Consider the following 27,798-nt stretch of genomic DNA (forward strand, 5'->3'; position numbering starts at 1 on the left):
TTTTGGATGTCTCAACTTTGATGTACACTTTGTAAGCCATGTGAACTTTGTAAGCCAAACACATAATGAACCCATAATTATAAGAGGCTGGGGGCATGATATTTACCGACATTGTAAAACCATTGTTTCATTTAATCCCACAACAAAGATGCATACTTATAGATGGAAACTTATATACCAATCCTAAATACAATTCAGAGTACATACATAGGACACACGCTGGTGTCTCAGTATTCTGCGAGGGGAAGGTCTGCAAAATAGCAGACACTCTGCTCACTATAGGTCGATCCCTAACTTTACTTTTAAACTGGCCATACATTAGAAGAATTTGTTTTAAAAAAATTTGAAGGAGCAGGATGGAAACTCGATATTCGTGCTTTTTGCTCTGGAAATTCTATTTAATTTTCTTTAAAATTAGATTTTGCAATAAATTCTTAAGTACTTTCAAACAGCATTTGTCAAGGTTCTATTGGAATTATTATTGTATTAGCCCAGGTTCACACTGCTGCGGGATTGAAATCATGCAAGTTCAGCTGAACTCGAATAATTTCATTCCAGCCTGTCAACTTGACGATTTCAGAGACATCCATGTGGTTTCCTGCACAGATGACTATTGAAATTGCACCCAAAATTGCCAAAAGTAGTACAGAAGCTACTTTTGGGAATGCGGCGTCGCACCGATTCAGACGGTTCCATTGCAGGGAATAGCCGCCGATTTGGCATGCGCTTTGCATGCCAAAATGACATCAATGTGAACCAGAGCTTAAAGAGATTTTTCATGAAAAAATTTGCATGAAAATCTGCCAGTGTATGGTCAGCTCAAGTTACAAAATTACTCAGGTAAAAAAAAATAATAAAAAAAAATACATACCGTATATACTTGAGTATAAGCTGAGTTTTCCTGCACATTTTTTTGTGCTGAAAATGCCCCCCTCGGCTTATACTCGAGACTGTGTCCATCTTCAACTTTGTGCACCTGATCCCAGCCAGCCGTAGGTCCCCTGGACCCCAAACTGGGCACATGTAGCCCCACTCTTCCTCTACAAGTGTGCAAAGTTTGTTGTCCGGGGGACCTTCGACTGGGGAGCACGACTTTTTTAAAGCCGGGCACCCCTTCCATAGATTCCCATGTTAAACGTCAGTCTAGTCACACAGCGCCGGAGATCAGGTATGGAGGAGATTGGGCACAGTGAGGCATGGGCACAGTGGCAGTGAGGCATGCACATGGACAACCTAGGCTTATACTCGAGTCAATACGTTTTCCCATTTTTTGTGGCAAAATTAGGTGCCTCGGCTTATATTTGGATCGGATTATACTCGAGTGTATAAGGTACATTAAATTGTAAACTTCCATATACAGAACCTTATACCCACAGTTGATCCAGAGAAAGACAACAAAAATTATTATAATGCATAGTCCAATTTGCTCCAATAGGAGAAAACACATTTTCTTTCCTGGCCCCCTTAGGTAATTGGATATTTCCTGATTCTGCAATCTCCAATGTTATCACTTATAAATTGTAATAGCCAGTTATATTCTGTGCATTGAGGAATGCATCCAGCATATGGACCATTTATGTAGTTCTACATGAAGATCATATCCCCCTAATCACCTCCTCTCAAGGGAGAATACATTCAGTTCACCTAATCTTGGAGTAGCTCAGCTAATCCCACAGTGGAGGACCTCCGTGCCTCCCATCAGTTTAGTTGCCAATTTTCTGCACTCTCTCCAATTTCCCAACATCCTTTTTGTGATCTGGTGTCCAAAACTGAACTACATATTCAAAATGGGGTCTTACTGATGCTTTGAATAGGGGCAATATTTCTACAGTAAAGTGGTCTTCAAGATGCCGCCCCCCCCCCCCCTTACACTAAAACGCAGCCATCTACCAAAATACTAACCCCTGCCATGCTCTTGAGTTCTCTGTGTGACCCTGCCAGACACCGCACAGACTTTGCAAAAAGAAATCCACGCCGAATACAGTTCCCACTGGGGATGCATGCTGCTTGCTACATTCCATCCTATGGCTGGAGCCATACTGGATTGCTTGGGGCCACCATGAATACAGAACAGCCATATGAATGAATGGGGTGAGCAGTAGAAATTCACAGTAGAAGTTGGATGCTGCCAAAGGCTGTGTGATGCCAGGCTGGACCAAAGATATGTATTTGATTGGAGGTTGATAATTATGTGAGGTGAGAATTCCATTTAAAGTCCAACTTCACTTTTAGTAAAGTTCTCAAGTCAAAAAAAAAGAAGATTGACACCATTTCTCTGTATATTAAATCACTACCTACAATAGTTTCTCTAATATTTATGACAGACTACATACCGTACAATAGATATATTTCTGGACCAGACGTTTCAAAAAGGTATTGGTGGAAAGAAATCAATTGGATCTTAATTTAATTGCATAGATCACATGACCATATTGTAGTGCGTTTTGGACAGCTAGACTTGAGATTTAAAAATCTCGAAATTCTGTACTTGCTTTTGAAATATTAACAGTTACAATTCAGAAGGGCAGATGTTGGAGCTCAGCAGTTTTTCTTTTTATAGCCTAGCTAGCTATTCAAGCACTCAAAGTCTCCCCCTTCCCTTTTGTACTACATCAAGCTGCAGCGGGTAATCAGAGTTGACAATCCTTTTCTGAATGGCACAAGCCCTTACACACGCACACAATACATGTGAGGAGGGAGCTGCTTGTAATAGTGCCATATGGCCAAGCCGAGCCTGATGTCACAGACTGAATCACATCAGTGTCTAAGCCCACAGCCAGACTGACGGACTCGGCTAAATCGGGCACACACCAATCGCCTCACTGTGTTACCGTTTGCGTCTATCTAAATGTAGCATTAGAAAGCAATTATACAGGTTTGCAAAGGCACATGCATTCAAATGACAGCAATTATGTCCAAGGCCTACTCCTAAATGCTTCATTAAAGCCGCCAAACAGGAATCAATGGGATAATTGACCAAGGGTCAGAAATTAGCTATTCAAAAGCACAGTTTACAGTAAAAAGTGACAGACTGACACTGCAGGGCACATACTATGCATTGTGGTATACTGCATAAAAAAAAAAAAAAAATCATACAGTTTTTGTTCCATTACACTGTTTTGGGGTCACATTCTGCCTTAATTGAATAAAAAAACAAACAAACACACACACACACACACACACACACACACACACACACACCTTAGGGGGACAAGCTCCGGCGTGTTCGCACAGCCCACGTGCAGAGCCCACCAGGAAGTCAGCACTGCGCTAATCACAGGCAGAGAGACATTTCCCGATCTCTGCAGCCGCACCGGGACAATATCTCACTGCCTGTGATTAGAGCAGCGCAGACTTCCTGGCGGGGCTCTGCACATGGACTGTGCGAACACGCCGGAGCTCATCCTTACTGCTAATGCAACAGAACAGTCTCTCACTCGATCCAAAACTAAGAAAAAAAAATGTTTCATTTTAGCTGAAAAGTTTACAACATGAGAATGAATTAAACATTTTTCTTTTGACATCTTGAGTTTTGCTTTTGAATGCAAGAAATTCTTTGGAAATAGTGATTTGTATTTAAATAAAAATAAACCACATATGATAGGAACCAACAACATGCCACAAACCTAAGCAATTCAAGCTAAAACTTAATATTTATCATCACTTTTTTTTTTCCTTACATTTTCTTTTTTCTTTTTTTATTTTTTATATACACCGCTCCCACACCTTCCCTGCCCATTGGAATGAACGGGCAGTGCTTCCAAAGCGCCTGAAAAGCACTACATGGGCGTATTTAACCCTTTATTCGGCCGCTAGCGGGAGGTTAAAAGCATCTCGCTAGCGGACAAATAGCGCAGCTAAAACAACGGTACAGTGCCACTAAAACTAGCAGCGTTTTACTGCCAATGCCCACTTGCCCCAGTGTGAAAGCAGCCTTAGTTCCTATTCAAGTTATAACCGCACAACCAATGAACCACCAAAGGCGCTATATTTAAAACAGCATTTAAGAGGATTAGCAACACAAAGCTCCACTGCAACTTCCAGGATAATGACACAACCTTGATTTGCCATTAAAACAATATACGGTAGCTATACAAAGCATTCCTGATGTATCAAACTCCACCAGCCTAAAATTTCAGTGCAGTGTTTATATTTTATAGATTGTACAGAACCAGGCAACAATTTCTACACATCCAGAAAAAGTCAGAGAGGGACTCCAGGCAAAAAGCAAAAACGTACATTCATCCCTTCTTCACAAAAGCATTACCTCCCTGTACAATTGTGCAAATAGCCGTCTTCAGCCGCCTGGGATGCACAGGTGTCATGCCAAGCCATGCCACATGTCTGTAAATGCCAGAACCTAAGTGGGTAGCAGTGGTCTGGAATTTGATGGGTTGCATTTAAATTTCACTTGGGTAGATGTTACAGGGGGATAGAATTCAGCACATTTGCTGTCTTACAAATAGTTTAGGCCAGGTCAAAAGTTTTTAGCGCAAGAAAAAACTCTTACCGGGAGCCAATCACATCGAACAGGTGCTTCCATCGGTCATTCACTCTATTCAGCTTGTTTTCAATATCAGTCGACCGGGCCTTGTTGCTGGCTATGATCAGCTGGTCTCCAATTTGTTTCAAGTGCAGTTTATTTTCACTGAAGAGATTAATTTCTTCCATGCAGTCCTAAGAACAGACAATTAAAGCTGTAAAACCCAGTGCCATGAAAACAAGACGGGTGCATGTAAATCACTGCTGCCCTGTACCAGCATTTTCTACTGCTCAGTTCACCATTATTGCGATGAATCAACGCTAAGCTATTACAATGACACATTATAGAACATTCACTTTTATTTTAGAACATTCTGTAACCTACAGGGCTATGCAGAAAGCAGCTAATAAGATTTTACTTTTGCCAGTTCAGAGCAGTCACAGCAATGATAGAGAACTGCTGATTGGTTTCTGTGGGTTAGGCCACTTTGCCTTGTTAAACCTAAAAAAGGTCCATGTCCAACATAACAGCTCTTTTATCTGCTTTGGTGCCTTCATAATTTAGCCGTTTGCCTAAATTTGGGCAAAATTTGATACACATATGCATTTAACCTAAGGGTTAATTTACACATGCAGTAAACCCTTAGAAAAGCTATACCTGCTGGATTGCTTTTCAGAGGGTGCCTGACAGGTGGTAAAGAGGTGCAAGTCATCTCGTTGCCTGTCTAGACCTCTTAAAAGCTCACACTACTGCGCTGGCCAGTTCACTTGAATGGGTTGTGTTCAACGAATGATACTGGCCACCCAACGTAAAGCCCAAGGGAGTGGTTATACCTGCCAAAAGGATCTGTACATCAGATCATGAGATTTACATTGTTCTGGTAGGGCATAGGCTTAGGCCTTGTTCATACACAAGGTAAATTGGTAAAAATAGGCGTTTGAGTCACGGTTTTACAGCCTCCCAACAACAACCCCCCCTTAACCTAACCCAGTGGCCGGAGTTGTACGAATATTATGGCTACTGCAAATACGATACCCCCCATTGTGTTTGGTAGGGAGTACCGCCACTGAATGCAACCTATTTGAAGTGATTGGGGCCCGTAGCATAACCACCCTGCAACGCATAGTGTAGGCTTTTCAAGGTTAAAACAAGCGGTGAGGAGCCACCAGATCGTAGCTGCTCGTCAACCGCACTGTGAAAAGTGATGCACCGCAGATTTCTTTTCAGAGGAACGGAAGGGCTGCTGCCAGCATAGGCAAGCTCTTACGAGTCCTGTCCAGAGCCAGTGACTGGACATTTAAAAGAGGACGGAAAGACTTATCAGTTAAATCCTTTGTCACTCTGCTCTCTCCATCCATCAGCATGGCCCTTGTTAGTGCAAAAGCTGATCAGTTTTTTTTTTTATATATCCGTCTAGAGTTCAGCTTTAACAAATACTTGCCAGTCCACCATTGTCTACTGCAGATCACCAGTGGCTGTTATAAAAGTCACAGAAACTTACTAGAACAGAAATCTACTGCAGTAACAAATACAGACAATAAAAATAGCACTTTACAACATGAATAAACTTAGCAGAACTTAAGCTGCACCAGGGCTTGTGTTCTGAAATAAAAATAGATATGTCACAGGAACTTATTAGAGTCTAGGATGCTAATGTTTAGATATAAGACAATTTAATTAGCATTGACTTTATTTATAAAAATCCAGCAAAATGATTTTTAGAGCTACAGGAAATGTTTTCCGCTGGAAAGGACAGGAAACAGGTTTGTGTATGGAACCCCTCAATGATATTTTAAACCATGTGTTATATCTCAGCTGTCAGAGGTCATTTCTGGTTTCCAGGAAATACGGAATTGTGTAAGAAGTCCGATATATCCTCAGAGAGCTCCGTATACACAGCCAACTCTGCAGGAGATTGCATGTGGATTCAAATACAGACTCATAGGAGGAGATTTACCAAAACTAGCGCACACAGAATCTGGCGCAGCTCTGAATACAAACCAATCAACTTCCAGGTTTTATTGTCAAAGCGTAATTGAACAAGCTTGAGTTAGAAGCGGATTGGCTACTATGCACATCTGCACCAGATTCTGAGTGCTCCAGTTGAAGCAAATCTCTCCCATAGAGTCCAGTAATGTAAGTCGCCATCATTTCCAGAAACACCACTTACCTTCTGCAGCTTCTCAATCATTTCCTCGATGTTCACATCAGAGGTCTGCAAGACTTTACTCTCCATCTGCGCCAGCCAATCACACAGCTCCTTGTTCTTCTCATTGAACACATTCCAGGCATTGAGGCGATCCTCTATCTCCTGTTTTCTCATAGACACCTATGTAGGGCAGAGAGGTGGTCAGTTAGCGGCTTTAAAATCTTAGCAATGCACATTCAATTAAAAATGGAAGTAGATGTCAGGGCAAAATGAAAACTCAAGTGGTGGATCTTGGCAATACATTTCTTTATGTTTTATCCCTTTAACACAGGGGTCTCCAAACTACAGCCCATGGGTCACATTTGACCCATTACAAAATTTTACCCACAGAAAACTGGCCTGTATCTGCTTTATGCATTTGATTGTTGCAGGTGGGTCGGCAACCAGCACATCATGGCCAATGATGCTTGATTCGTATCCCAAGGGGCAGCATCCAGGGCCACCCCAGCATTCAGAAGAGGACCTGTCCTTAGTCCAGACCGGTCCTGCCTCCCAACCTGTGCAATGCTGCTGCAAGGTTGAAGACTGATGTGCGATGAGGGGCTGCCGAGTTCTTTCATTTTAATTTTATAAAAAAAAATCCTGGGCCATGAATATTTATAAGGTATACAATGTAAGGTTACCAGTGTTGTGACCACCAATAATCCTTGTCCTCCCTAATGACAGTCGGCAAGACACTTTCAGCTCCGCCCTCAGGCAATGTAACAGGCCGCATAATGCTGTCCACAAAAAAAGGAAAAAAAATCCAGCCTCTGTGTAGATGGGCTAGCCATATATTATACAATTTTCTTATTCAATTTTCTTTAGATTTACCTTAAACTATCTAGTGCAAGGACCTGCTTGTTTGCATACTAATTGAAAGTGTTTAGGTTTGACCTCATATTATATGGTTTTGGTAAATCTAAAGGAAATGTTTATGAACGTTGTAGAATGTATGGCCAGCCTTAGTCACCCGTGTCCCAGGTGCAGATCCAGTTTGTTCATCACAGGTCTCAGGGAACATAGCTGTGATGCCTTCATATGCTTTGAGTGAGGGAAACCCATTTACTTTGAATGGGCTGTCAATACACTTGCACCATTCAATGCAAAATGAACAGCAATGCAACACACATATGCCTGCATGTTACCTTGCATAACTACAATGCATTTGTGTGAATAAGTCCACAAGAGCACAGTGAGAAGATGACTGTACACTGAGATTACTCTACTGATCCACGTTATTGGAAGTATGCATATTTATTGATCTACTTCTGACGTGTCTAAACCATCCACCCTTTTGTGGACCACATAAAAACCTGCACCATGACACTCAGGTCTGAGCCAGAACATTATCTGCCTGGAGTTTGCATGTTCTCCCTGTGCTTGCATGGGTTTCCTCCAGATACTCTGGTTTCCTCCCACGCTCCAAAGACATGCTGGTAGGATAATTTGCCTCCATTTGAATTGGCCCTACTATGTATATTAGGTGGGATCCTTAGATTGTAAGCTCCTTGAGGGTAGGGACTGTGCATTATGTAAAGAGTGTAAATTGTTGGAGCTATATAAATAATCCAAGCGCTGCTCTCTAATATACTTAGAGTGACAGGAGTTTTCTGCAAACTGCACTCAGGTTAATCCATTTAACCAGCTTGCCTTCATTTATCCATAGATCACGGCTAAGGAGGCTGATCGTAGTGCACGTGATTACTGAAAATGGAGCATGTTAAAAAAAAAAAAAAAAAACTGAATGGTCTGCTACCCTAGCAACAATATTCCAAATAGGAAATAGAAAGCACTGTTTGGTTGCTGTAAACAACAGATCCTTCTTCTAGTTTTCACATATCAAAGGGTAGATACAGACTGTGCACACTTACCAGAAGTTGTGGCTGCATGTAAACCCATTTGCTCACTTAGAACCGATTCGCACCTATGCATTTTTCAGTGCATTTTCAGTTTTGCAGAAACACTCTACAGTCCATTTAACATAGTCTCCTAGGGTCACGTTCATATCTGTGCATTTCATGGAAAGGGTCAGGGACTTTTTTTCTGGTTTTTGGTTCCATAGACATCAATGGATCAAAATTGTATATTAAAAAAAAAAAAAAACGCAAAATGCACCTGGAATATGCAAACTGCAACCTGCATAGGTGTGAACCAGGCCTTACACTTCAATAAAGTTTAGCTACATATGCATTTGAAATTACTCAACATATTTGGCTCAAAGCATTTATTTAAACTTCCTACATATCTGCAATTTACACACCTTCCCATACAGTTCTATTAGAGGTGATTGGAAGAGCAGACGGAGATATATGCAATAAACTCATTATCATTCAGCAATACACTGAAAGCGCTCAGATCTCTCTTATGCATTCATAAAAAATTTAGGGCCCTTTTACACTTATGACTTCCGTAAAACACACTCTTTCATGTGTTAAGCCAGACTATATCAAAGCAACCTATTCATTTTGCATGGACTGGCAGAGAATTTGAACGTATGAAAAAAAGGACCTGCAGTTTTTGGCAATACAGCATACCAAAACACACGTGGTGCACTGTACTGCAGGTGCATTGGCATATTCTGTACAGGTGTGCTGTGGTACCATTCTAAAAAGAACTGAAATGCAAACCATGTGTAACTGCAACACAGATGTGAATAGAGGCTTTTTTAAAGCAATAATGCTTCAAAACCTGGAATTCCAGATGTGTGCATCTGCTGCACATATAGAATACCTTGATGCATTCCAATGCAGGAACCCCATATGTTTATACCTGATAGGATGCTACACGAAAACCGCTGTACAATGAAAAATACCTGGACACAGCCTAGTGCAGGAACCCCAGATGTGTACCTGCTGGGATGGTACACTATAGTAATAACCACTGTGCATTCAAAAAACCCTGAATCACATCCTAGTGTGGGAACCCCATTAGAGTGTATCTGCTGGGATGCTACAGTCAACACAGTAACCACTACACAATCAAAATACTTTGACTCATGCTGTGAAAAGTGTGTACCTGTGAATCCACTAACCACTGCACAATGTGAATGCCTTGACACATCCAAAATGTGGGAACCCTAGAAGGGTAGAACTACTAGGATGCTACACCCATTATAGTAACTACTGTACATTCAGAATACCTTGACATATTCTAATGAGAAGACCCCAGAAGTGTATACCTAATAGGATACTACACCCATTATTGTAACTACTGTACATTCAGAATACTTTGACATATTCTAATAAGACCCCAGAAGTGTGGGCCTGCTAGAATTCTACATAGAACACAGTAACTACTTCACAATGGCAACACCTTAACCAATCCTAATGCGGGAACCCCAGACATGTGTACTTGCAAAGATGCTACACCCCATTATAGTAACCACTGTGCATTCAAAATACCTTGACACATCCTAGTGCGGGAACCCAAAAGTATCTACCTGTTAGGATCCTACACTCAACAGTAACTAAGACACAATCCGAATACCTTGACACATCCTAATGAGAACACCCCAAAAGTGTGAGCCTGCTAGGATTCTACATGGAACACAGCAACTACTGCACAATGGGAACACCTTGACAATCCTTAGTAATATGAACGGATACCACATGGTGTCCATTCATGAACTCCAGAACACAACACAGTTTAAAACTAATAGGCTGCATAGTGTGCACAAATTATATTTTAAATGCAAACAGCAGCTGCTAGCTACAAAACATTCCTGAATTAATGAACGTTAACAAGGAATTGTTTTTTTAAACTGAGTTAACACATTTTTTATATATATATATATATATATATATATATATATATATATATATATATAATATGATAATAATAATGTGTATATATATATATATATATATATATATATATATATATAAAGAATTTTGCTGCATTTTTTTTTTAGAAAACATACATGTTGTAAAGCACTGCACACACTGTTGGTGCTATATAAATCCTGTAAAATAATAAAAACAAGGGGGAGGAGAACGCACAAAAGTCTGGTCATTGTTTAAATGGTGCAGAAAAGTTTCAGGCAGCGGCACAACAAAGTAAAGCAATGTGGCTGGGCTTCTCATAGCAATCAATGAGGTCCCATCATTCAGATGACACATGGCACTGGTTGCCCCTCCAGTTTTCACAGATCAGCCGCAATAGTCTCGTGTGCCGCACAGCAGTCAGGCCTGAAGAAAACACAAAGTTTTGCCCTTACCCTGAGACACAACTCTTCCCATTGCCTGTGCAGAGCTTCCACTTGCTTCTTGAGCACCACGCCATCCTCCGCTATGATATATTGCGATAATTCTGCCTTCATGTTATCCAGCTCTTTCAAACCGTCTCCCCACTCATCCAAAGCTTCCTCCAGCTCCTGCATTGGAAACACAAGGGACAATCCACAGGGCTTAGCTCTGGCTATTTGCAAACCTGTTTAATCTTGTGATTGGTCAGTGGGGGAGGGGGAGATAGGAAGGGGGCTGGGTGTTTCTACAATCACTGTGGGACAATGTGCTGCCTCCCCAGTTGCTTGTACTTTCCATCTGATTCACAACCAAGGCCAAATGCAACAGGCTGCTGTTAATGCCTGGCACTGATGGGGTTAATAAAAAAGTAACGACATAACAATAGAACGATACTTGGAGGAAACACAGTACTACATCCCCAGGGAGTGAAAACAAAGATTAACAATTTAAATATTTAGTTTTGTTCCTGCTTTGTTTGCAAACTTGAGGAAACTACAAACATTCCTACAAGAAGAAAAAAAACTGGGAGCCAAATAAAAACAAAAAACACAAATCACAAGGCAATGTAACAACTTGTTAAATAAAAGCAGACATGGATTCGCAAATTGCGATTAGAAAGTCTTCAGGTGCGACTTGCGTAGACATCTGTGAATGAGCCACACAGATCCTTCAAAGTCGCACTGACATGCGGCTTTGAAGTCGCACAATTTCAAAGCGGCTTTCAACGAGGGCAATCCCAGACAATCAACCAACTGATCGGTATTGATCCTGAACTCTAATGCCGCGTACACACGATCATTTTTCGGCATGAAAAAAAACGTTGTTTTTCAAAAATGTCATTTAAAATGATCGTGTGTGGGCTTCACAACATTTTTCAGGTTCTGAAAAACGACAATTTTTTTTTCCGAACATGCTGCATTTTTTAACGTCGTTTTAAACAATGTCGTTTTTCGGGTTGTAAAAAATGATTGTGTGTCGGCTAAAACTACATAAAAAAACCTGCGCATGCTCAGAAGCAAGTTATGATACGGGAGCGCTCTTCCTGTCAAAACTACCGTTCATAATGGAGTAAGCACATTCATCACGCTGTAACAGACAGAAAAGCGCGAATCGACTTTTACTAACACGGATTTAGCTAAAGCAGCCCAAAGGCGAATGGAACTTCCCCTTTATAGTGCCGTCGTACGTCACCGCGCTTTGCTAGATCATTTTTTAAAAACGATGGTGTGTGGGCAACATTGTTTTAAAGGGGTTTTCCACCTTTTTTTTAAGTTTATTAAAAGTCAGCAGCTACAAAAAGTGTAGCTGCTGGCTTTTAATAAACTGACACTTACCTGCTCCACGGCTCCAGCGACGCGCCAGCCGGGGCTCCGCTCCTCGCCCCCCCTCGCCGGCCGGCGTCTTCATTCTTAGTGTGGGCACCCGGCAGTGACAGCTTTCGGCTTCACGGCCGGGCACCCACTGCGCATGCGCGAGCGGCGCCGCGCCGTCCGATTGGACAGGCGCTCGCCTACAGGGAGGGGCTGTAAAAAGGCGATTAAGCTAATCGCCTTTTCAGCCCCTCGGTGGAAGGAGGAAGTGGGACAGGAAGTCCCCTTCTCCTGAAGCCCCCACTCCCCCCCAAAAAAAATTACATGCCAAATGTGGCATGTAAGGGGGCGAGGAGTGGGTTAAGCGGAAGCTCCATTTTTAGGTGGAACTCCTCTTTAGTGATGAAGTTGGGAAAATGTCGTTTTTTCGATTAGGCTGGTTCACACCTTTGCAGTTTGCAGTTAGATGTGATTTGCCGGTGCATTTCGCATTTTTTTTTTCACACGCATTTTTTATGCGTTTTTGGGAGGTGTCATGCAGGAGAAACCAGAAAAAACAAATAAAAAAACGCAAGCACTGTGTTTTTTATTCGTTTTCACTTCATTTCCATTTAATTTTATAGAACCAAAAACACAACCTGCTGCGGAAAAAAAATTCCCAGACACTTTCTAAGAAACGCACCTGTTGGAAAACGCAGATAAGAATATGACCCATAGGAAACCATGTTAAATGGACTGTAGTGCCTTTCTGCTAAAAAAAAAAGGCACTGGAAAATGCATAGGCGTAAACCAGGCTATACATGGATCAGAATGTGTCCAGTTCAGCAGCAGTTTAGTTTCTATTCAGGTATGGGGCAAGCTGGTTGCATACAAGTCAATCTACTGATAAACCGATTGACTCGTGTACAACCAGCCTGTCAGGTTTTTCCAGAACAATCAGTGGCGCCGGCTATAGCCAGCAATACTGATCAGTGTGTTCTGAGGGTGGGGAAGGCTCCCTGCTGTCAGAACACAATAGCACAGCAGGGTGGGGAATTTGGGTCCATTTTTTTTCCATTTAACCTACTGGTATGGCCAGCCTTAGATTACTATAGGTAGCAGGGGCAGACTGACAATTCGGGCCCTCGGGCACTGCCCAAGGGCCCCATCAGGGTTGCCAACCTCAGTAAAACCAGGGACAGTATGTAAACATTTTTTTTTTTTTTTTTTTTTACAAATGCCAAGATTATAGCTGCCCCGCCTCTCCAGTACCTTTTCAGTGTGTGTGTATGTATTCTTTGTGTGTGTATACTGTGTGTGTATATTGTGTGTCTGTGTGTGTAAACTGTATGTGTTTATTCTGGGTGTGTGTATATACTGTGTATATATTCTGTGTATGTATTCTGTCTGTGTGTGTGTGTGTGTGTATTCTGTGCGTGCGTATTGTGTGCTTGCGTGCGTATTCCGTATGTGCATATTCCGTGCGTGCGTATTCTGTGCGTGCATATTCTGTGCGTGCATATTCTGTGCGTGCATATTCTGTGCGTGCATATTCTGTGCGTGCATATTCTGTGCGTGCATATTCTGTGCGTGCATATTCTGTGCGTGCGTGCGTATTCCGTATGTGCATATTCCGTGCGTGCGTATTCCGTGCGTGCATATTATGTGCGTGCATATTATGTGTGTGCGTGCATATTATGTGCGTGCGTGCATATTATGTGCGTGCGTGCATATTATGTGCGTGCGTGTGCATACTGTGCGTGCGTATGTGTATTCTGTGTGTGTGTGTGTGTGTGTATACTGTGTGGCCCCATAATCTCCTATTGCCTGGGGGCCCCATGAGTTGTCAGTCCGCACCGGATAGGTAGGTTACATTTACATGGTAGGTTACATTTACATGGAGCTCAAGTGGCCAGGAGCGACCACTAGCAAGAATCAGTAGAATTTTGCTGGCAGTTGTAAATGCTTGTTGTACAAACTGTGCAAGCAGCTGTCAGCGGTACAAACCAATGGCAGGCGGCGCAGCTTTTTGCATGCTCCTCATCCAAGCAGTTACATGCGAATACCAAACTTAGACGCAGCCAGTGTGTATCCAAGGTCTGCATGTCTGCTGAGGTTTGCCCGCACACAAACTGCCCGCAGGAAATTGTCTGCGTTCAGAGTCCAGCAAACCATCTGCACACCAACTTTCATATGAATGTAGCCTCAATTTGCCAGGTTACAGCTGCATACACACACACACTATACACATTTCAGCCACCTCTCACTCTATGTCATTGGACTGAAAAAATGAAGAAGCCAAAAGGAAAGTTGTCAGCCAAACAGCAGCTGCATCCAGTCAGATGTAGATGCAGTTCGGATATTTTAATAGTAAGAATACATTAAGCTCAGTGGGAGATTCCTCTGTCCATAGTGTATAGGGGATGGATGGGGAAATCTGTGCAGACTGAATGACAATAATCTATGTATGTGTACCCGGCTCCACACACACTATGAGGATCCTCATTTTTGCAAAAGTGACATTTTCAGTCCAAAGAGATTTGAAGATGTCGGTCACATGGATGAAATAATGATCCTTATTGTTGTAAAGCTTTGTAAACGGAGTCTTTTAATGATGGTAATGAGGTCACCTCTTCTCTGAAGTAGCATGTGTAGTGGAGTACAAGAATGAGATCAAAAGATGAATTGCTTATTCCTGACGGACTATAAGGCCTCACACACACTGAACATTTGGCTTCTCTTTTATACACCTTTCCTCCTGGAAGCAGCACTTTGGCAGAAAAAAAAAAAAACACGTTTACACTTGTAAACGCATGTAACGCATCAAGCACTTGGCTTTTAATTAATCACATCGGCAAGAATAATAATATATTCTGGCCATTGAAATTAATTATCGCTCAAGCTTTTACATGCATCAAGCATTTTTTTTTCTGCCAAAACACTGCTGCTTCTGGATTTGCTTGCAGTGGGGTTTGTTTTTATGCCTCTAAACACCTATGTACGCATGGACACATAGGCCAACATGGAGGGGCGTTTAGAGGCAGAAAAAAAAAACTGCCAGACCCCCCTGACAGCTGCAATAAAAACGTCCAGTGCGCATGAGACCCAAGGCTGGGTTCACACCTATGCGAATTAGATGTGGGCTTCACCGCATCCAGTTCGCATAGCAGGAGAATGTGACCGGCTCTCTATGAAGCCGGTTCACACGTCTCCAGGGCGGCTGCGAAGCCTCCGTTTAATGCAAAGATTTTGCCCCGATTCGTCCCTGAGAACAGGGACGGACAGCGTTGCTGTGCGATCAGCGGCCAGGTTATGTGTGAATCGAGCCTAAAAGTGCCTACAGTTGTTCTCTGATAGGAATGAGCTCAGGCATGTTCATGTCCTTGTCCAAACCCACCTAAGTGAGCCTGTCAGGAAGCTGTCACTTTACTGGGCCAATCATAAGTGGCATTCCACACCCGGCAACCACACATATACACTCCCCTATATACATTTGGTGCAGGAATGCCAGCCCCTTAGGATTGACCCAGTACAGGTGAAAGCCTCCTGGCAGGATAGCTTATGTGGGTTTAGAATAGGTTCTTAATATGCCCAAGCTCATCTCTCTTCACTAATATACAGACACTTTGTTCAAAAAAAGTTGTGTGCTCATCAGATCAGCTCCTAAGGCTCCAGGCACACTGAAGCTGATAAAAGCTATAAAAAAAACGCCAGTAGCTTTGCAGGGAGCCTTTCAACGTTTTTTCAATGGATTAAAAAACGCAAAAAAACGCTGGTGCCAGCGTTTTTGAGCGTTTTTTAAGCGTTTTTGAGCGTTTTGCGTTTTTGAGCGTTTTTCCCGGCACTTTGAACGCAAACTTCAGGCGTTCAGAAAAAAGCCAATAAACTTCAAAGCTCATTAACACTAAAAAACGCCCAGGTGTGCATGGGCACATAGGCTAACATAGAGTTCAGTTTATGGGCTTTAAAAAAAAAAGCCAAAACGCCAATAAACTGCAGTTTATCAGCTTCAGTGTTCATGGAGCCTTAATGTAAAACTTCACTCTCTCAATCAACATTGACTATTTGTATTCCTTATGCTGCTAGTGTTAATAAATAGGATAGTATATCCTATTAACTTTTTTAAACAATTTTTTACATTTCCTCACTTCCTGGTTTCTTGCCTAGCCAAATTATGTCATACATCCCAGGAGTCTTCAGGAGGGGAGGGGATTTTCTCAGCACACCTCCTGCATGCATGCCTAAGATAGCGGTCGACTCATGCATCAGGGATGGGGAGCCTCTGTCTTCAACTTGCAGCCTGGAAAGTCTGGACTTTCCAAGGCTGCAAGTTGTAGGAAGATCCCAGATGCATGACTTGACCACTCACAGATTACATATAACAAGTGCCATCACTTCTTCCCATATGAGTTACTAATTTACAAGTATTTCTTAGTGCTGTACTAATAATGCTCTACTTTGTTTGGTGCCCCCCGGGGTGTTCTCTTGGTCCTGCAGGTGTATCAATCCACCCAGTACTCCTAATGGTTTGATTTTCCCTGTTGTTGTGAAATTGTGCATCGGAAGCCCTTTCTATATAACGTGCCTGACTTTAAGGCCACTTTCACACTGAGGCGCTTCTGAACTGCCAGTAAAAACACTGAGCGCTTTTGAAGAGCTTTTCAGGCGCTTTTGAAGCGCTTTCCATTCATTTCAATGGAGAGGGGAGTTTTTCACAGCTCTGCCAGGACACTGCCCCAGTGTGAAAGCATTCATTAATTTTAATGGAAATAGGTTTTTGGTGAGCCTTTTAGGCGCTGTTTTTAGCATGAAAGCGCCTCAGTGTGAATGTGGTCTAAGGCCACTTTCACACTGAGGCGCTTCTAAACTGCCAGTAAAAACACTGAACACTTTTGAAGCGCTTTTCAGGCGCTTTCGAAGAGCTTTCCATTCATTTCAATGGAGAGGGGAGTTTTTCACAGCCCTGCCAGGACACTGCCCCAGTGTGAAAGCATTCATTTACTTTAATGGAAATAATTTTTCGTGAGCTTTTTAGGTGCTGTTTTTAGCATGAAAGCACCTCAGTGTGAATGTGGTATAACTGTTACAATGTGAGTTACCATTTGTCTTTTCACCACAATAAATCTGTTAAAATACTACACTCAGATTGTGCACTGTTGGTCTTATTGGTTTGCCAAAGACATTTTCCAACCTGCTGGAAAATGTTTGCAACCATTCCTGAACACGAGATCAAGCCGCTGCGCCAGTTTTCTGGTGTTAATAATGTATTGCGTCAAATTCATGAATCATTTGCAACACTTTTGTTTCCGACAGCGATTAGTGCACCAAATTCAGGTAGTTCTAAAATGCTTCACTTTTTACATTGTAGTGCGATGAATGCAGCAAATTCTAAATAAAATAGTGACACTTCGTATCTTATGAAAGTGGTGTACAGAGAGAGAGAAACAATGGACAGGCCGCCGCTGCCGCATTTCCACTTTTAGCTTTCACAAAACCTTTGCGGCAGGGAATGTGATTGCAGCAAGCAGTGATTGAATTTGTCACATGACTTGCAAATAAATAAGACATTTTTTGAATTACAGCTTTTAGTTAAAAAACTTGTTTAAACCCGAGATTCATCAGAGATGACCTCAAATTTGATTAGAATAATTCAGAAACTAAAAAGGAAGACTTTTTGCAACTGCTGACATTTTTTGGGGAGCTGTCATCTAAGTCCTGGCTTTACTAATTAGATTATATTTTAAGAAATAAACGACTCTGCCATTGGACACTACAGAGCCTTTTCCTTTGTGTATCCCCCCCCCAGCACATTCTAGGCACATTGATAACATACCTTAACGGTTTGTCTAAATCTTTGCAGATCCTCGTGAAGTGTCGGCAGTGGTTCGTCTACTCGCACTTTCAGGCCATGAAGAGATTTTCTTCTGTTCTCCACATTCTGTTCAAAATGTTCTCTCTTCTAAGAAGAACAATGAAAAGTTATGTCAGAGTAAAGCCTGGTACACACAATGAGATTATTGGATACATTTGTGCATGCTAGTCATATCAAAAAAGAATAGGTTACTAAAGTTACGAAAATTCTTGTACAACAGAATTCAAATTCAGAAGTGATGCAACATATTGTATTTGTATTGTAATTTCGGGTGAAAACTGTACTGATCGATCTAGAATCGCACGAGATAAAAAATTCCTGCTTGTCCCATCGGATAATTTTGCATGACCTCTTCTGATCAGCTCTGGAAAGCTGTGTACCAATGATCAGATTATTGTACGATCATGTCAAAAGTGGTATATTGAGTATGATTTTACAATAGTTTGTATGGGCCTTAAAGCGGTGCTCCACCCTAAAGTGGAACTTCCACTCATCGGATTCCTCCCCCCCTTTGGTGCCACAATTGGCACCTTTCGGGGGGAGGGGGGACATGATACCTGTCTTTGACAAGTATCCTTTCCCACTTCCGGGAGTCCAGCCGCAGCCTTGACGCAGCAGTGACGTCACCGTGGGGCTCCCTCCTCCTCCTCCCCTGGCCGCCAGGCTAATAGAAGAGAGAGGAGCGGGGCCTCGCGCATGCGCAGTAGGGTTCCCGGCATGAAGCCGAAAGGCTACACTGCCGGGTTCCCTTACCCACAATGCCATCGCTGGACTCCAGGACAGGTAAGTGTCCATTTATTAAAAGCCAGCAGCTCCCGGACCTCCTCTTTAAGGAAGCTTTTTAAGGCCTCATTCACACAGGTGCTGTAGCCCATACAGCATGAACTGGCTGTTTGTTTATGTGGCTTAAGCAGCACCCCCCCCCCAATTCCCACTGTGACAGCAGGCATCCCCTCTATCCCCACATCTGCTGTCACAATTTAAAAACAGCCTGCACAGCCACGTCTTTCACTTACAGGAATCTGTAAATGAATGAACTACAAAAGGCACACAACTTGTAGTTCTCAACTGTCTACAGCTTTCTGTTTGTTCTGTTTCTGTGGAAGTGTTAATGAACTATGAAAGAGCTCACCAGCCCCTCCTTACATAAGGAGGGGCTGGTGAGCTCTCTCATAGTTCATTGACACTTCCACAGAAACAGAACAAACAGAAAGCTGTAGACAGTGTCTGCAGAAGCCTGACAGTGCACCCAGTGATCTGCTGATTGTGGATGCAATGCTCTGCAGGTTCCTGAGAAAGAAAAACAGTGAATGCAATTTTTTTTTTATCTGCAATTTTTTTTTAAAAGATCAACTTAGCGTTTAAACCACGACTAATAAGGTTTTACTGTACAAATCAAACTTCTTGTGGTGCAAAAAAAAATTGAAAATGTAAATGTGTGTTATAAAGGATATCTTGACTTGCCCATCTAAGTCTGATTAATGAGATCAGAATTGCCACTTACCAGAGTCGTGTCATTGAAGTGGGTGAGAACGGCCTGTAACTGCAGTGTTGTTTTCTGCCACAAGTCTTGAAGCCGAGTCACATCACATTGCAGAGCTTCCTTGGACTCTGGCTCAACTACAGCTAGTAAATCTTTACCATTCTCTACCATTGTGTTGTAAACAGACTGCAGCCTGTTAAGATGACGCTCCTTTTCCTGTAAATAATTCAGTGGTTTAGTGTAGATAGCACTTAAAAAGTTTACTGTATTTATTGTGAGAATATATTTTGATCATTTTACCTATGTAACATTAACTTAGCAATTACTTTCTCATTGCCTAAAGAGCAGCTAAACCCAAAATGAAACATGTAATAAAAATGTAATATACCATTTCCTAAATGGTCAATTTATGCCTAGGGCACCTGTAAACCAATACTTATATTTATTTCATTCCTCACTTCCCTGTCAGCCAGCGCTCAAATCTCCCCTGATTGGGCAAGAGGAGGGGCGGGCACAGCAGCTGCACATGACTCTGCAGCTTCTATATCTAGGGCCCAAAAGGTTCACTGTCCGATCCCCAACAGTAAAAATGTAAATAGTAAATATAAGAGATATGTCTGCAAAGTGGCATACACCTCATTGGACATTATCCCTTTTACCTTATAAACCAGCAAAATTTAGGAACCGAAATTCCTAGAGTTATTCTTTAAACGTTAACTTGCAGTGTTTTTCCTTTCCATAAATCATTTACTTGCAATATTGTCTTTGAACTTGCTAGAGAATTTGACTCATGCAGGAACAGTCTGTACTATAGCAGAGCCCCTCCCCCTCCTTGCATAACAAAGCCTTTTCCTCTACTTGAAGTGTCTAGTTCAAAACTACGGCCCTCCAGCCATTACGGAACTACACGTCCCATGAGGCATTACAAAACCCTAAGGCCCCGTACACACGAGGAGACATGTCCACTGAAACTGGTCCGCGGACATGTCCGACCGTGTGTACGGCCTAGCGGACAGTTTTCCAGCGGACAAAAAAGTTTCTTAGCATGCTTAGAAACTTGTCCGCTCGAAACATGTCCGTCGGACATGTCCGATGGTTAGTACGCCTAATCAGACATGTCCGCTGGTTATTACGTCTAACCAGCGGACCGAAATCCCACGCATGCGTCGAATTGAATCGTCGCATGCGTGGAAGCATTGAACTTCCTGGTTTGCGCACGTCGCCGCGTCACCGCCACGTCACCGCGTTCTCTGTCCGCAGGGATTTTGGTCTGATGGTGTGTACACACATCAGACCAAAATATCCCAGGAGACATGTCCGATGAAAACGGTCCGCGGACCGATTTCATCGGACATGTCTCCTCGTGTGTACGGGGCCTGACATTCACAGACATGACTAGGCATAATGGGAATTGTAGTTCCTGAACAACTGGAGGGCTATAGTTTGGAGACCCCTGGTCTAGTAAATCATGGGTACTCAATCTGTGGCCCTCCAGCTGTTGCAGAACTACAAGTCGCATAAGGCATTGCAGTTACAAGCATGACTCCCAAAGGCAGAGGCGTGATGGGACTTGTGGTTCTGCCACAGCTGGAGGGCCAAAGGTTGAGTACCTATGGTTCTAGTAATTCTGTGCTTGCACAGCTCCTCTGCTCCTCCCCCCATCTCCCTACTATTGTTTTTGTGGCTGCTGTGGGAGGAGCAAAGGTAATACTATATAGTGTCACTTAAAGGATCACTAAAGGGAAAACATTTGTTTTGCTGAAATGACTGTTTACAGGGAATAGAGACATAAAAGTTAACTGATTCCTTTTAAAAATTATTAAAAATAGATTAAATTGAATTATATAATGTGCCTACAGTTTCACGTTCGTTTTTAAACTGGTTTCATGTTTCTGTGAAGTAAAGAGACCCACAGAACAAAAACAAACAAATCCAGGGCAGTGTTTTGTTTTTAAAATTAATCTGGTTCTGAGGAGTTTTAGACACACAGCTTGGACCACAGTAAATGGCTGCCATGAGATTTTTCATAAGGAGCCAGACAAGCAGGAAGTGTGGAGATCACAGCAGAATTACAGCTACTTCAAAGCAAAAACGAGCAATGAGGACATGAAACCAGTACTGCAGTAAGGTAAAGGAAGCTATTTAGCTAAAAAAAGTTTTTCCTTTAGTGACCCTTTAAGTCTCATCCAAGAAGATGGTGCTTAGCAAAAATCTTGGGGCTTCTAGATGTCTACACAAGGAAGATTTTTACAGAGAATAAAAGCATGCATAAAATACCTCAAATTTACATATTTTATTGAGAAGATTGTTGGTAAAAAGAATGGTTAGGCGCACTTGTTATTTAATAGGTGTGTGTTTTCTTAAAGGCTTGCACCGCAACAAAATAAAGGAACAACGTGACTAATTTAAGGAATTACTAATAAATTATGTGATTTTGGAAAATATTTGGCTGCACCAGGGATGATTTAGCTTTGTCATATTAACAGGAGTGTGAATACGTATGCAACTAAATATTTAGCATTTTTGATTGTGACCAATTTAAAACACTCTGCAGAAATAAGTTTATAATTAATAAAATAATCTATTAAAAAAAAAAAAATTCCCCCTGACTTAATAGTCTATGGCAATAAAACATGCAATCTTTCAACAGAGTTAATATTTTTTTATAGGCAATGCATATCTAAATAATCCTTGAAAATGAATTTGCTTTAACAAAGTATTTCCTTTATCAATAAAATGAAAAAGGACAAAAAAAAAAAACGAACCTGGCACTAGAGATCATAAATATTTTTGGATAAATATTACTATACAATAGCATCCCCAGAACACACTCACCTTAAAATCATAAAGGAGTTTTTCAGCATTGATTAGGCTGTGACATCTCTGTGGACTGACACTGGAAAGAGCAGTCTGCACCCCATTCAAGTTATTTTCAAGTCTTTGTTTAGAGACTCTGAACTGCCTCCACTGCTTCAGTAGAATGGTGTTCTCTCGGTTCCTCTGCTGCACCAGGCTGATCACACTCTGCCACTTCTTCTTTAAGGATGTCAGCTTTAAAATGACCTCACCTCTGAAAAAAGAAGATACAGTTATTATAGATCATGGCTCTGAAAATCAAATTTTAGATAATGAAGATATTATAGATAGCATCTGCCACCTAACAGAAACCTTCATAAATGTGTTACATGGATAGAGAAATTTAAAATAGGATTTCTGTACCCAGCATACAATCCTTTTCTTAAAGACCACTGAGCTGAACTTTTTTCAATAGCAGAAGACTGATTCCTCGGGTCTAAGCTCACCCAAAAGGATTTAAGGGTAAAGGTAACAAAAAAAATACCTAAAAAGCTTCCTTTACCTTAGTGCAGTCCTCCTTCACTTACCTCATCCTTCCATTTTGCTTTTAAATGTCCTTATTTCTTCTGAGAAATCCTCACTTCCTGTTCTTCTGTCTGTAACTCCACACAGTAATGCAAGGCTTTCTCCCTGGTGTGGAGAAAGCCTCTTGAGGGGGGAGGGGGTGAGCAGGAGGGTCAGGACGCTATCTACTTTGCAGATAGAGAACGGAGCTGTGTGTTAGTGGGCGTCCTGACACTCCTGCTCACCCCCTCCCCCCTCAAGAGGCTTTCTCCACACCAGGGAGAAAGCCTTGCATTACTATGTGGAGTTACAGACAGAAGAACAGGAAGTGAGGATTTCTCAGAAGAAATAAGGACATTTAAAAGCAAAATGGAAGGATGAGGTAAGTGAAGGAGGACTGCACTAAGGTAAGGGAAGCTATTTAGGGATTTTTTTTTTACCTTTAAAACCCCTTTAAGTGCCTAAAAATAATTGGACAACTACTCAGAAGCCACTAAGCCTGTGGGTAAATCGCATACAGGATCTCCTGGAGGGGACTGGGAGCAGGCATGTGGCCTCTACTATCTGAGTTTGCAATTACCTGGGTAACGTGGGCCTTAAAGTCTTGCATGGAAATAGTAAAAACCTCAGCCAGGAGGGCAAAGGACCCAGCAACACCTATGGAGGCCAAAAATGACTCTGATAACTCCAGGCTGCAGACGTCGACACCATCAGTGGCTACGCAGAAAGCAGTTTCCAACCTATTAGCAGAAAGGGAGCCAAGGCACCCAGAACAGCAGGACTGAAATTCGACTTATTGTTAAACAGGTAAATTGTCATATATATCAAGGTAGTGTCCTGCAGATTTTCATAGCTTCCATGTTCCAAAAAGAAACAGTGGAGTAGGTTGCAACTGATGATGCAAATCTTAATCTTAGCTCAGAATCAAAATTCAAGCTTGCGTCCCATAGCGCAATATACCTCTCTATGCTTCATTGAAGCGAGGGGAGAGCCACACATTTGTCCTGCTGACCCTTATAAAGCAAAACTATTCCATGCCATCGAAATGAAAACACAATTCCCCAAAATAACTTTGACAGTAAAAGCCTTGCATACATCACGGTGAGAATACCTTCATTCTGCTATAGAGACTCAACTTTCCTTGCTTGGGGTATAACCCTTTTCACCTGTTCCATCAATTCCCACTCACTCCTGGCATTAAAAGCAGGTGTTTGAGAGGTGTTAAAAACACCCCTCAAACTCCTATGCAAACGATACAATGGACATTACATAGTGCTGTTCACACTACCAAAACATGAAGCATTAGCGTTGCTTCAAATTTGAAGCCTCCTGACGAGTCAGGAGGCGTTTGAAGCCTTTTAACGCCTCCCATTTAAGTCCCATTTAACACTCTAGCAGGCAGTTGTGGGGCATTAAGATTAGCTTATTAATTGTAATAGAGAAGGGCTTCAGATTCAGTTTCAAACAAATTGCCTCTCTCTCCTCTCTCCTATTCTTATTTCAGCTCCTTTCTGGATTTTTTATTTAGCTCTCACTATGCTATTCACGCCCCTCCAAGCTCCAACTTAGATCTGACCAACTTCTGGTCTTGCCAGCCTGCAATCCTGTAGCTCCAACTACCAAGATTCAGTGATGCTACCAAGCAGCCAAGGCCAGCACCAAAGCACTGCTCTGGACCAGATGGTAAAGTAAATTGAAGACCCTGCATGACAGTATCACTCTTAACAGTAGTATTGGAAGAGTATGGATTATTTGTATTCACTGCTCTTTAACAAATCCACTGACCTGTTTTCTTCTTCCTCTGATTCCAGGACACTCAAAGCTTTGGTCACAAAGGCATGCAAAATGTGTTCATTTATGGCTATTTCAGCTTGCAGCTTCTGCAAAACAAAATAAATTGATAGGACACCTCAAAATAATCATAATCATAACATAAAATTGTATAATCTAGGTTTGCAAAGAACTGAAAACAGACGCTTTAGAGAGTTTGACAAACATAACTTGGACGCACATATCTTCAGACGACGTTTAAATAGGACAGACAGGTTTCTATACATTACTATAAATATGTCCCCCAACCCCATACAATAATGTAAATATCCCATCCTCTTCTCAGCTGCAGCCTAATAGTGTAAACCCACTCAGCTAAAACAATATAGAAATGAAAGAAGCAACACTACTAATTAAAGTGGGTGAATCCATACAAGAGTAATGTGTCTTCCAAAAGTGACAAGTAGATCTAAATCAGTTCTGATTCTGAGCATGCGCAGGTTTTTAACCGATGCTTTTGCATACTAACGATCGGTTTGACCTATCGGTTAGGCGTCCATCGGTTCAATTTTAAAGCAAGTTCTCATTTTTTTGACCGAAGGTTAAATAACCTATGGGGCCTACACACGATCGGTTTGGACTGATGAAAACGGTCCTTCAGACCGTTGTCCTCTGGCGATCCTATCGTGTGTACGAGGTCTAACACACTCACCAGAACACCATTATATTACAGTGATCTATAACACTTTCAAACTCCGCCACTGGCTCAGACTGCTACAAGGAGAGTGGTGGACAACTACCATGACCTTCCCCCTTCCTTTCCGACTTTGTAGCCTTCTAAAACGTACTCACTCTTCTCACATGTCAAACATTGGTCTGCTCCCGATGAACCAATGCATAACTGTTTAGAACTTATCATGCTTGTTGCCACCATTTTCTTACTATGCTTTTATTTATTTTTTAATGGTGTAACCTGTTCACACACAATGATTCTAAATGTTTAAAAACTATGTGTATTACTAAAATTAACAATAAACTTAATTTTTTTTTAATTATTTTTTAAAGTGGTTCTAAAGGCAGAAGATTTTTATGTTAATTAATTTTGTGCAATAAAGTAAAATAACCTTCTGTGTGCAGCTCCTCCCTTCAACCCCCTTATACTCGCCTGACCATGATTATGATCCTGTGCCGTGCTCGAGAGTGGCAGCTCTCTACCTTCTCAAAGGTCAGATCCATAGCTCCTGCTGTTGTCAGGGAAATCCTGTGATGAGGGAGCGGGGCAGAGCTGTGCAGTCTGTGGCTATGGAGAGAGGCAGTGCAGCCCGGGATTGATCCCGCACCACGTGTGCCACCATAGGAAAGAGCTTCCTATGGTGGCACACCAAGAAGAGGAGGAGCAGGAGCATTGGCAGGGGACCTCATAGGAGGAGGATCAAAGCTTCTCTGTGCAAAACTATTGCACAGAGCAGTTAAGTATAACATGTTTATTATTTGAAAAAATGATTACATTTTACATTCACTTTAGGATTAACGCTTGGTGCTCTAATATTCTGTTTAGGAATATTTCTCAGCTAGGATAAATTTGGAGGCTACGATTGCTGACCTCAGCTTTTGAAAATTATTTTTGTCTAGCCATCACACATCTTGTGTCTTCAATAGTTTGTTTCACTGACCCAGAGGTATGTGCGGATCGGGAATTCATTTGATGAAAGCTTATCCGAAAGCACTAAAACAGCCAGGCAACTAGCATATACAGGATAAGGTCAGTAATAGCAGCTAGCGTATATGTTCCAGCTGTGGCCACTTTAAAGACCCCTATTTGGTCTTGATTCTAGATCCATTTTTACTAACACCACTGGAATTACCTTAAGTAGCAATACAATGGCTGGTAATTTAGGGCCAGATCCACAAAAGAGATACGACGGCGTATCTACTGATACGCCGTCGTATCTCTGTTTCTAACTATGCAGCTGATTCATAGAATCAGTTACGCATAGCTAGCCCTAAGATCAGACAGGTGTAATTGAATTACACTGTCGGATCTTAGGATGCAGTACCGCGGCCGCCGCTGGGGGCATTTCTCGTCGTAAACCAGCGTCAGGTATGCAAATTAGCACTTACGGAGATCCACAAAGGTTTTTCCCTTCGTGAAGTCGCCGTAAGTGTACTAACTTTACACTTTGTAAAAGGTACCCTATGTAAAAGTATACCCGTCTTTCCCGCGTCGCTGTCAATTTTTTTTTACATTTTTTATTTTTCCCGCCGCAACTCTTTTTTACCCGTCGCGATTCACAAAACCTCGGCGCAACGTAACTTCGCGCAAAGCACGTCGGGAAAATAGCGTCGGGAGCATGTGCAGTATGTCCGGCGCGGGAGCGCGCCTAATTTAAATGGGACTCGCCCCATTTGAATTGGCCCGCCTTGCGCCGGACTGATTTAGGATACACCGCTGCAAATTTCCAGGTAAGTGCTTTGTGGATCGGGCACTAACTTGGAAAAATTGCAGCGGTGTAACTTAAATCGGAAAAGTTACGTTGCGCCCGGGCTACGTGGATCTGGCCCATATTTCTTACTACTGCTACTGACAATAGAGTGTTCACATGTTGGGGAAATGGCTATAACACTCTGCAGGGATGGATAAACTTTTCCCCATCGCAAATTCCCCTTATCATTGTACTGAGGGGTTCTGTAATGGCGCTACCTAAAACCAATGTATTTAGATCAAGTACACATCAACACAAAGCAGGACCTTCAATACACTATAGTATTGTTCGCTAAGAAGGTATAACATGAATGCGGTGGGCAGGGGCTATAGCCAATTTTTTAATACAGATACATCATATGGTCAGCAGCTCATACCTCATACATTGCCTGTTGCTTCTTCAGCACTTCATACGTTCCTGCAGTTCCCATAGTGAGGTCATTCTCCATCTTCTCCACACACTGCATCCAGGTCTCGTAATTTTGAATAAAATTATTTCTGTCCAGTTCATTCACCCGATGCTCCCTGGAGGGAAAATATGGTTACGGTCATTGAGCTTTCCGAAGTTGAATTTTAGGCCTTGTTCACACATCCATAAAAAAGAAACGCATTTAAAGTGTTTTT

General features: G+C 42.0%; 1 protein-coding gene across 3 annotated transcripts in view; it reads right to left on the bottom strand.

Moving 5' to 3' along the window:
• The window catches only part of SYNE2 (spectrin repeat containing nuclear envelope protein 2), a 431,618-nt gene that overhangs the window by 50,150 nt on the left and 353,670 nt on the right, over positions 1–27,798 (bottom strand). For all 3 annotated transcript variants that reach the window (XM_040333402.1, XM_040333400.1, XM_040333403.1), the window contains 8 exons: positions 27,552–27,699; positions 24,708–24,802; positions 22,398–22,632; positions 19,584–19,778; positions 18,041–18,166; positions 10,891–11,046; positions 6,654–6,812; positions 4,511–4,677 (listed from right to left, as the gene is read on the bottom strand). In XM_040333402.1, the coding sequence (XP_040189336.1) occupies positions 4,511–4,677; positions 6,654–6,812; positions 10,891–11,046; positions 18,041–18,166; positions 19,584–19,778; positions 22,398–22,632; positions 24,708–24,802; positions 27,552–27,699 (1,281 nt within the window). The remainder of the gene's footprint in view (positions 1–4,510; positions 4,678–6,653; positions 6,813–10,890; positions 11,047–18,040; positions 18,167–19,583; positions 19,779–22,397; positions 22,633–24,707; positions 24,803–27,551; positions 27,700–27,798) is intronic.

Source organism: Rana temporaria, chromosome 13, assembly GCF_905171775.1.
Source record: "Rana temporaria chromosome 13, aRanTem1.1, whole genome shotgun sequence".
NCBI classification, from domain to species: Eukaryota; Metazoa; Chordata; class Amphibia; order Anura; family Ranidae; genus Rana; species Rana temporaria.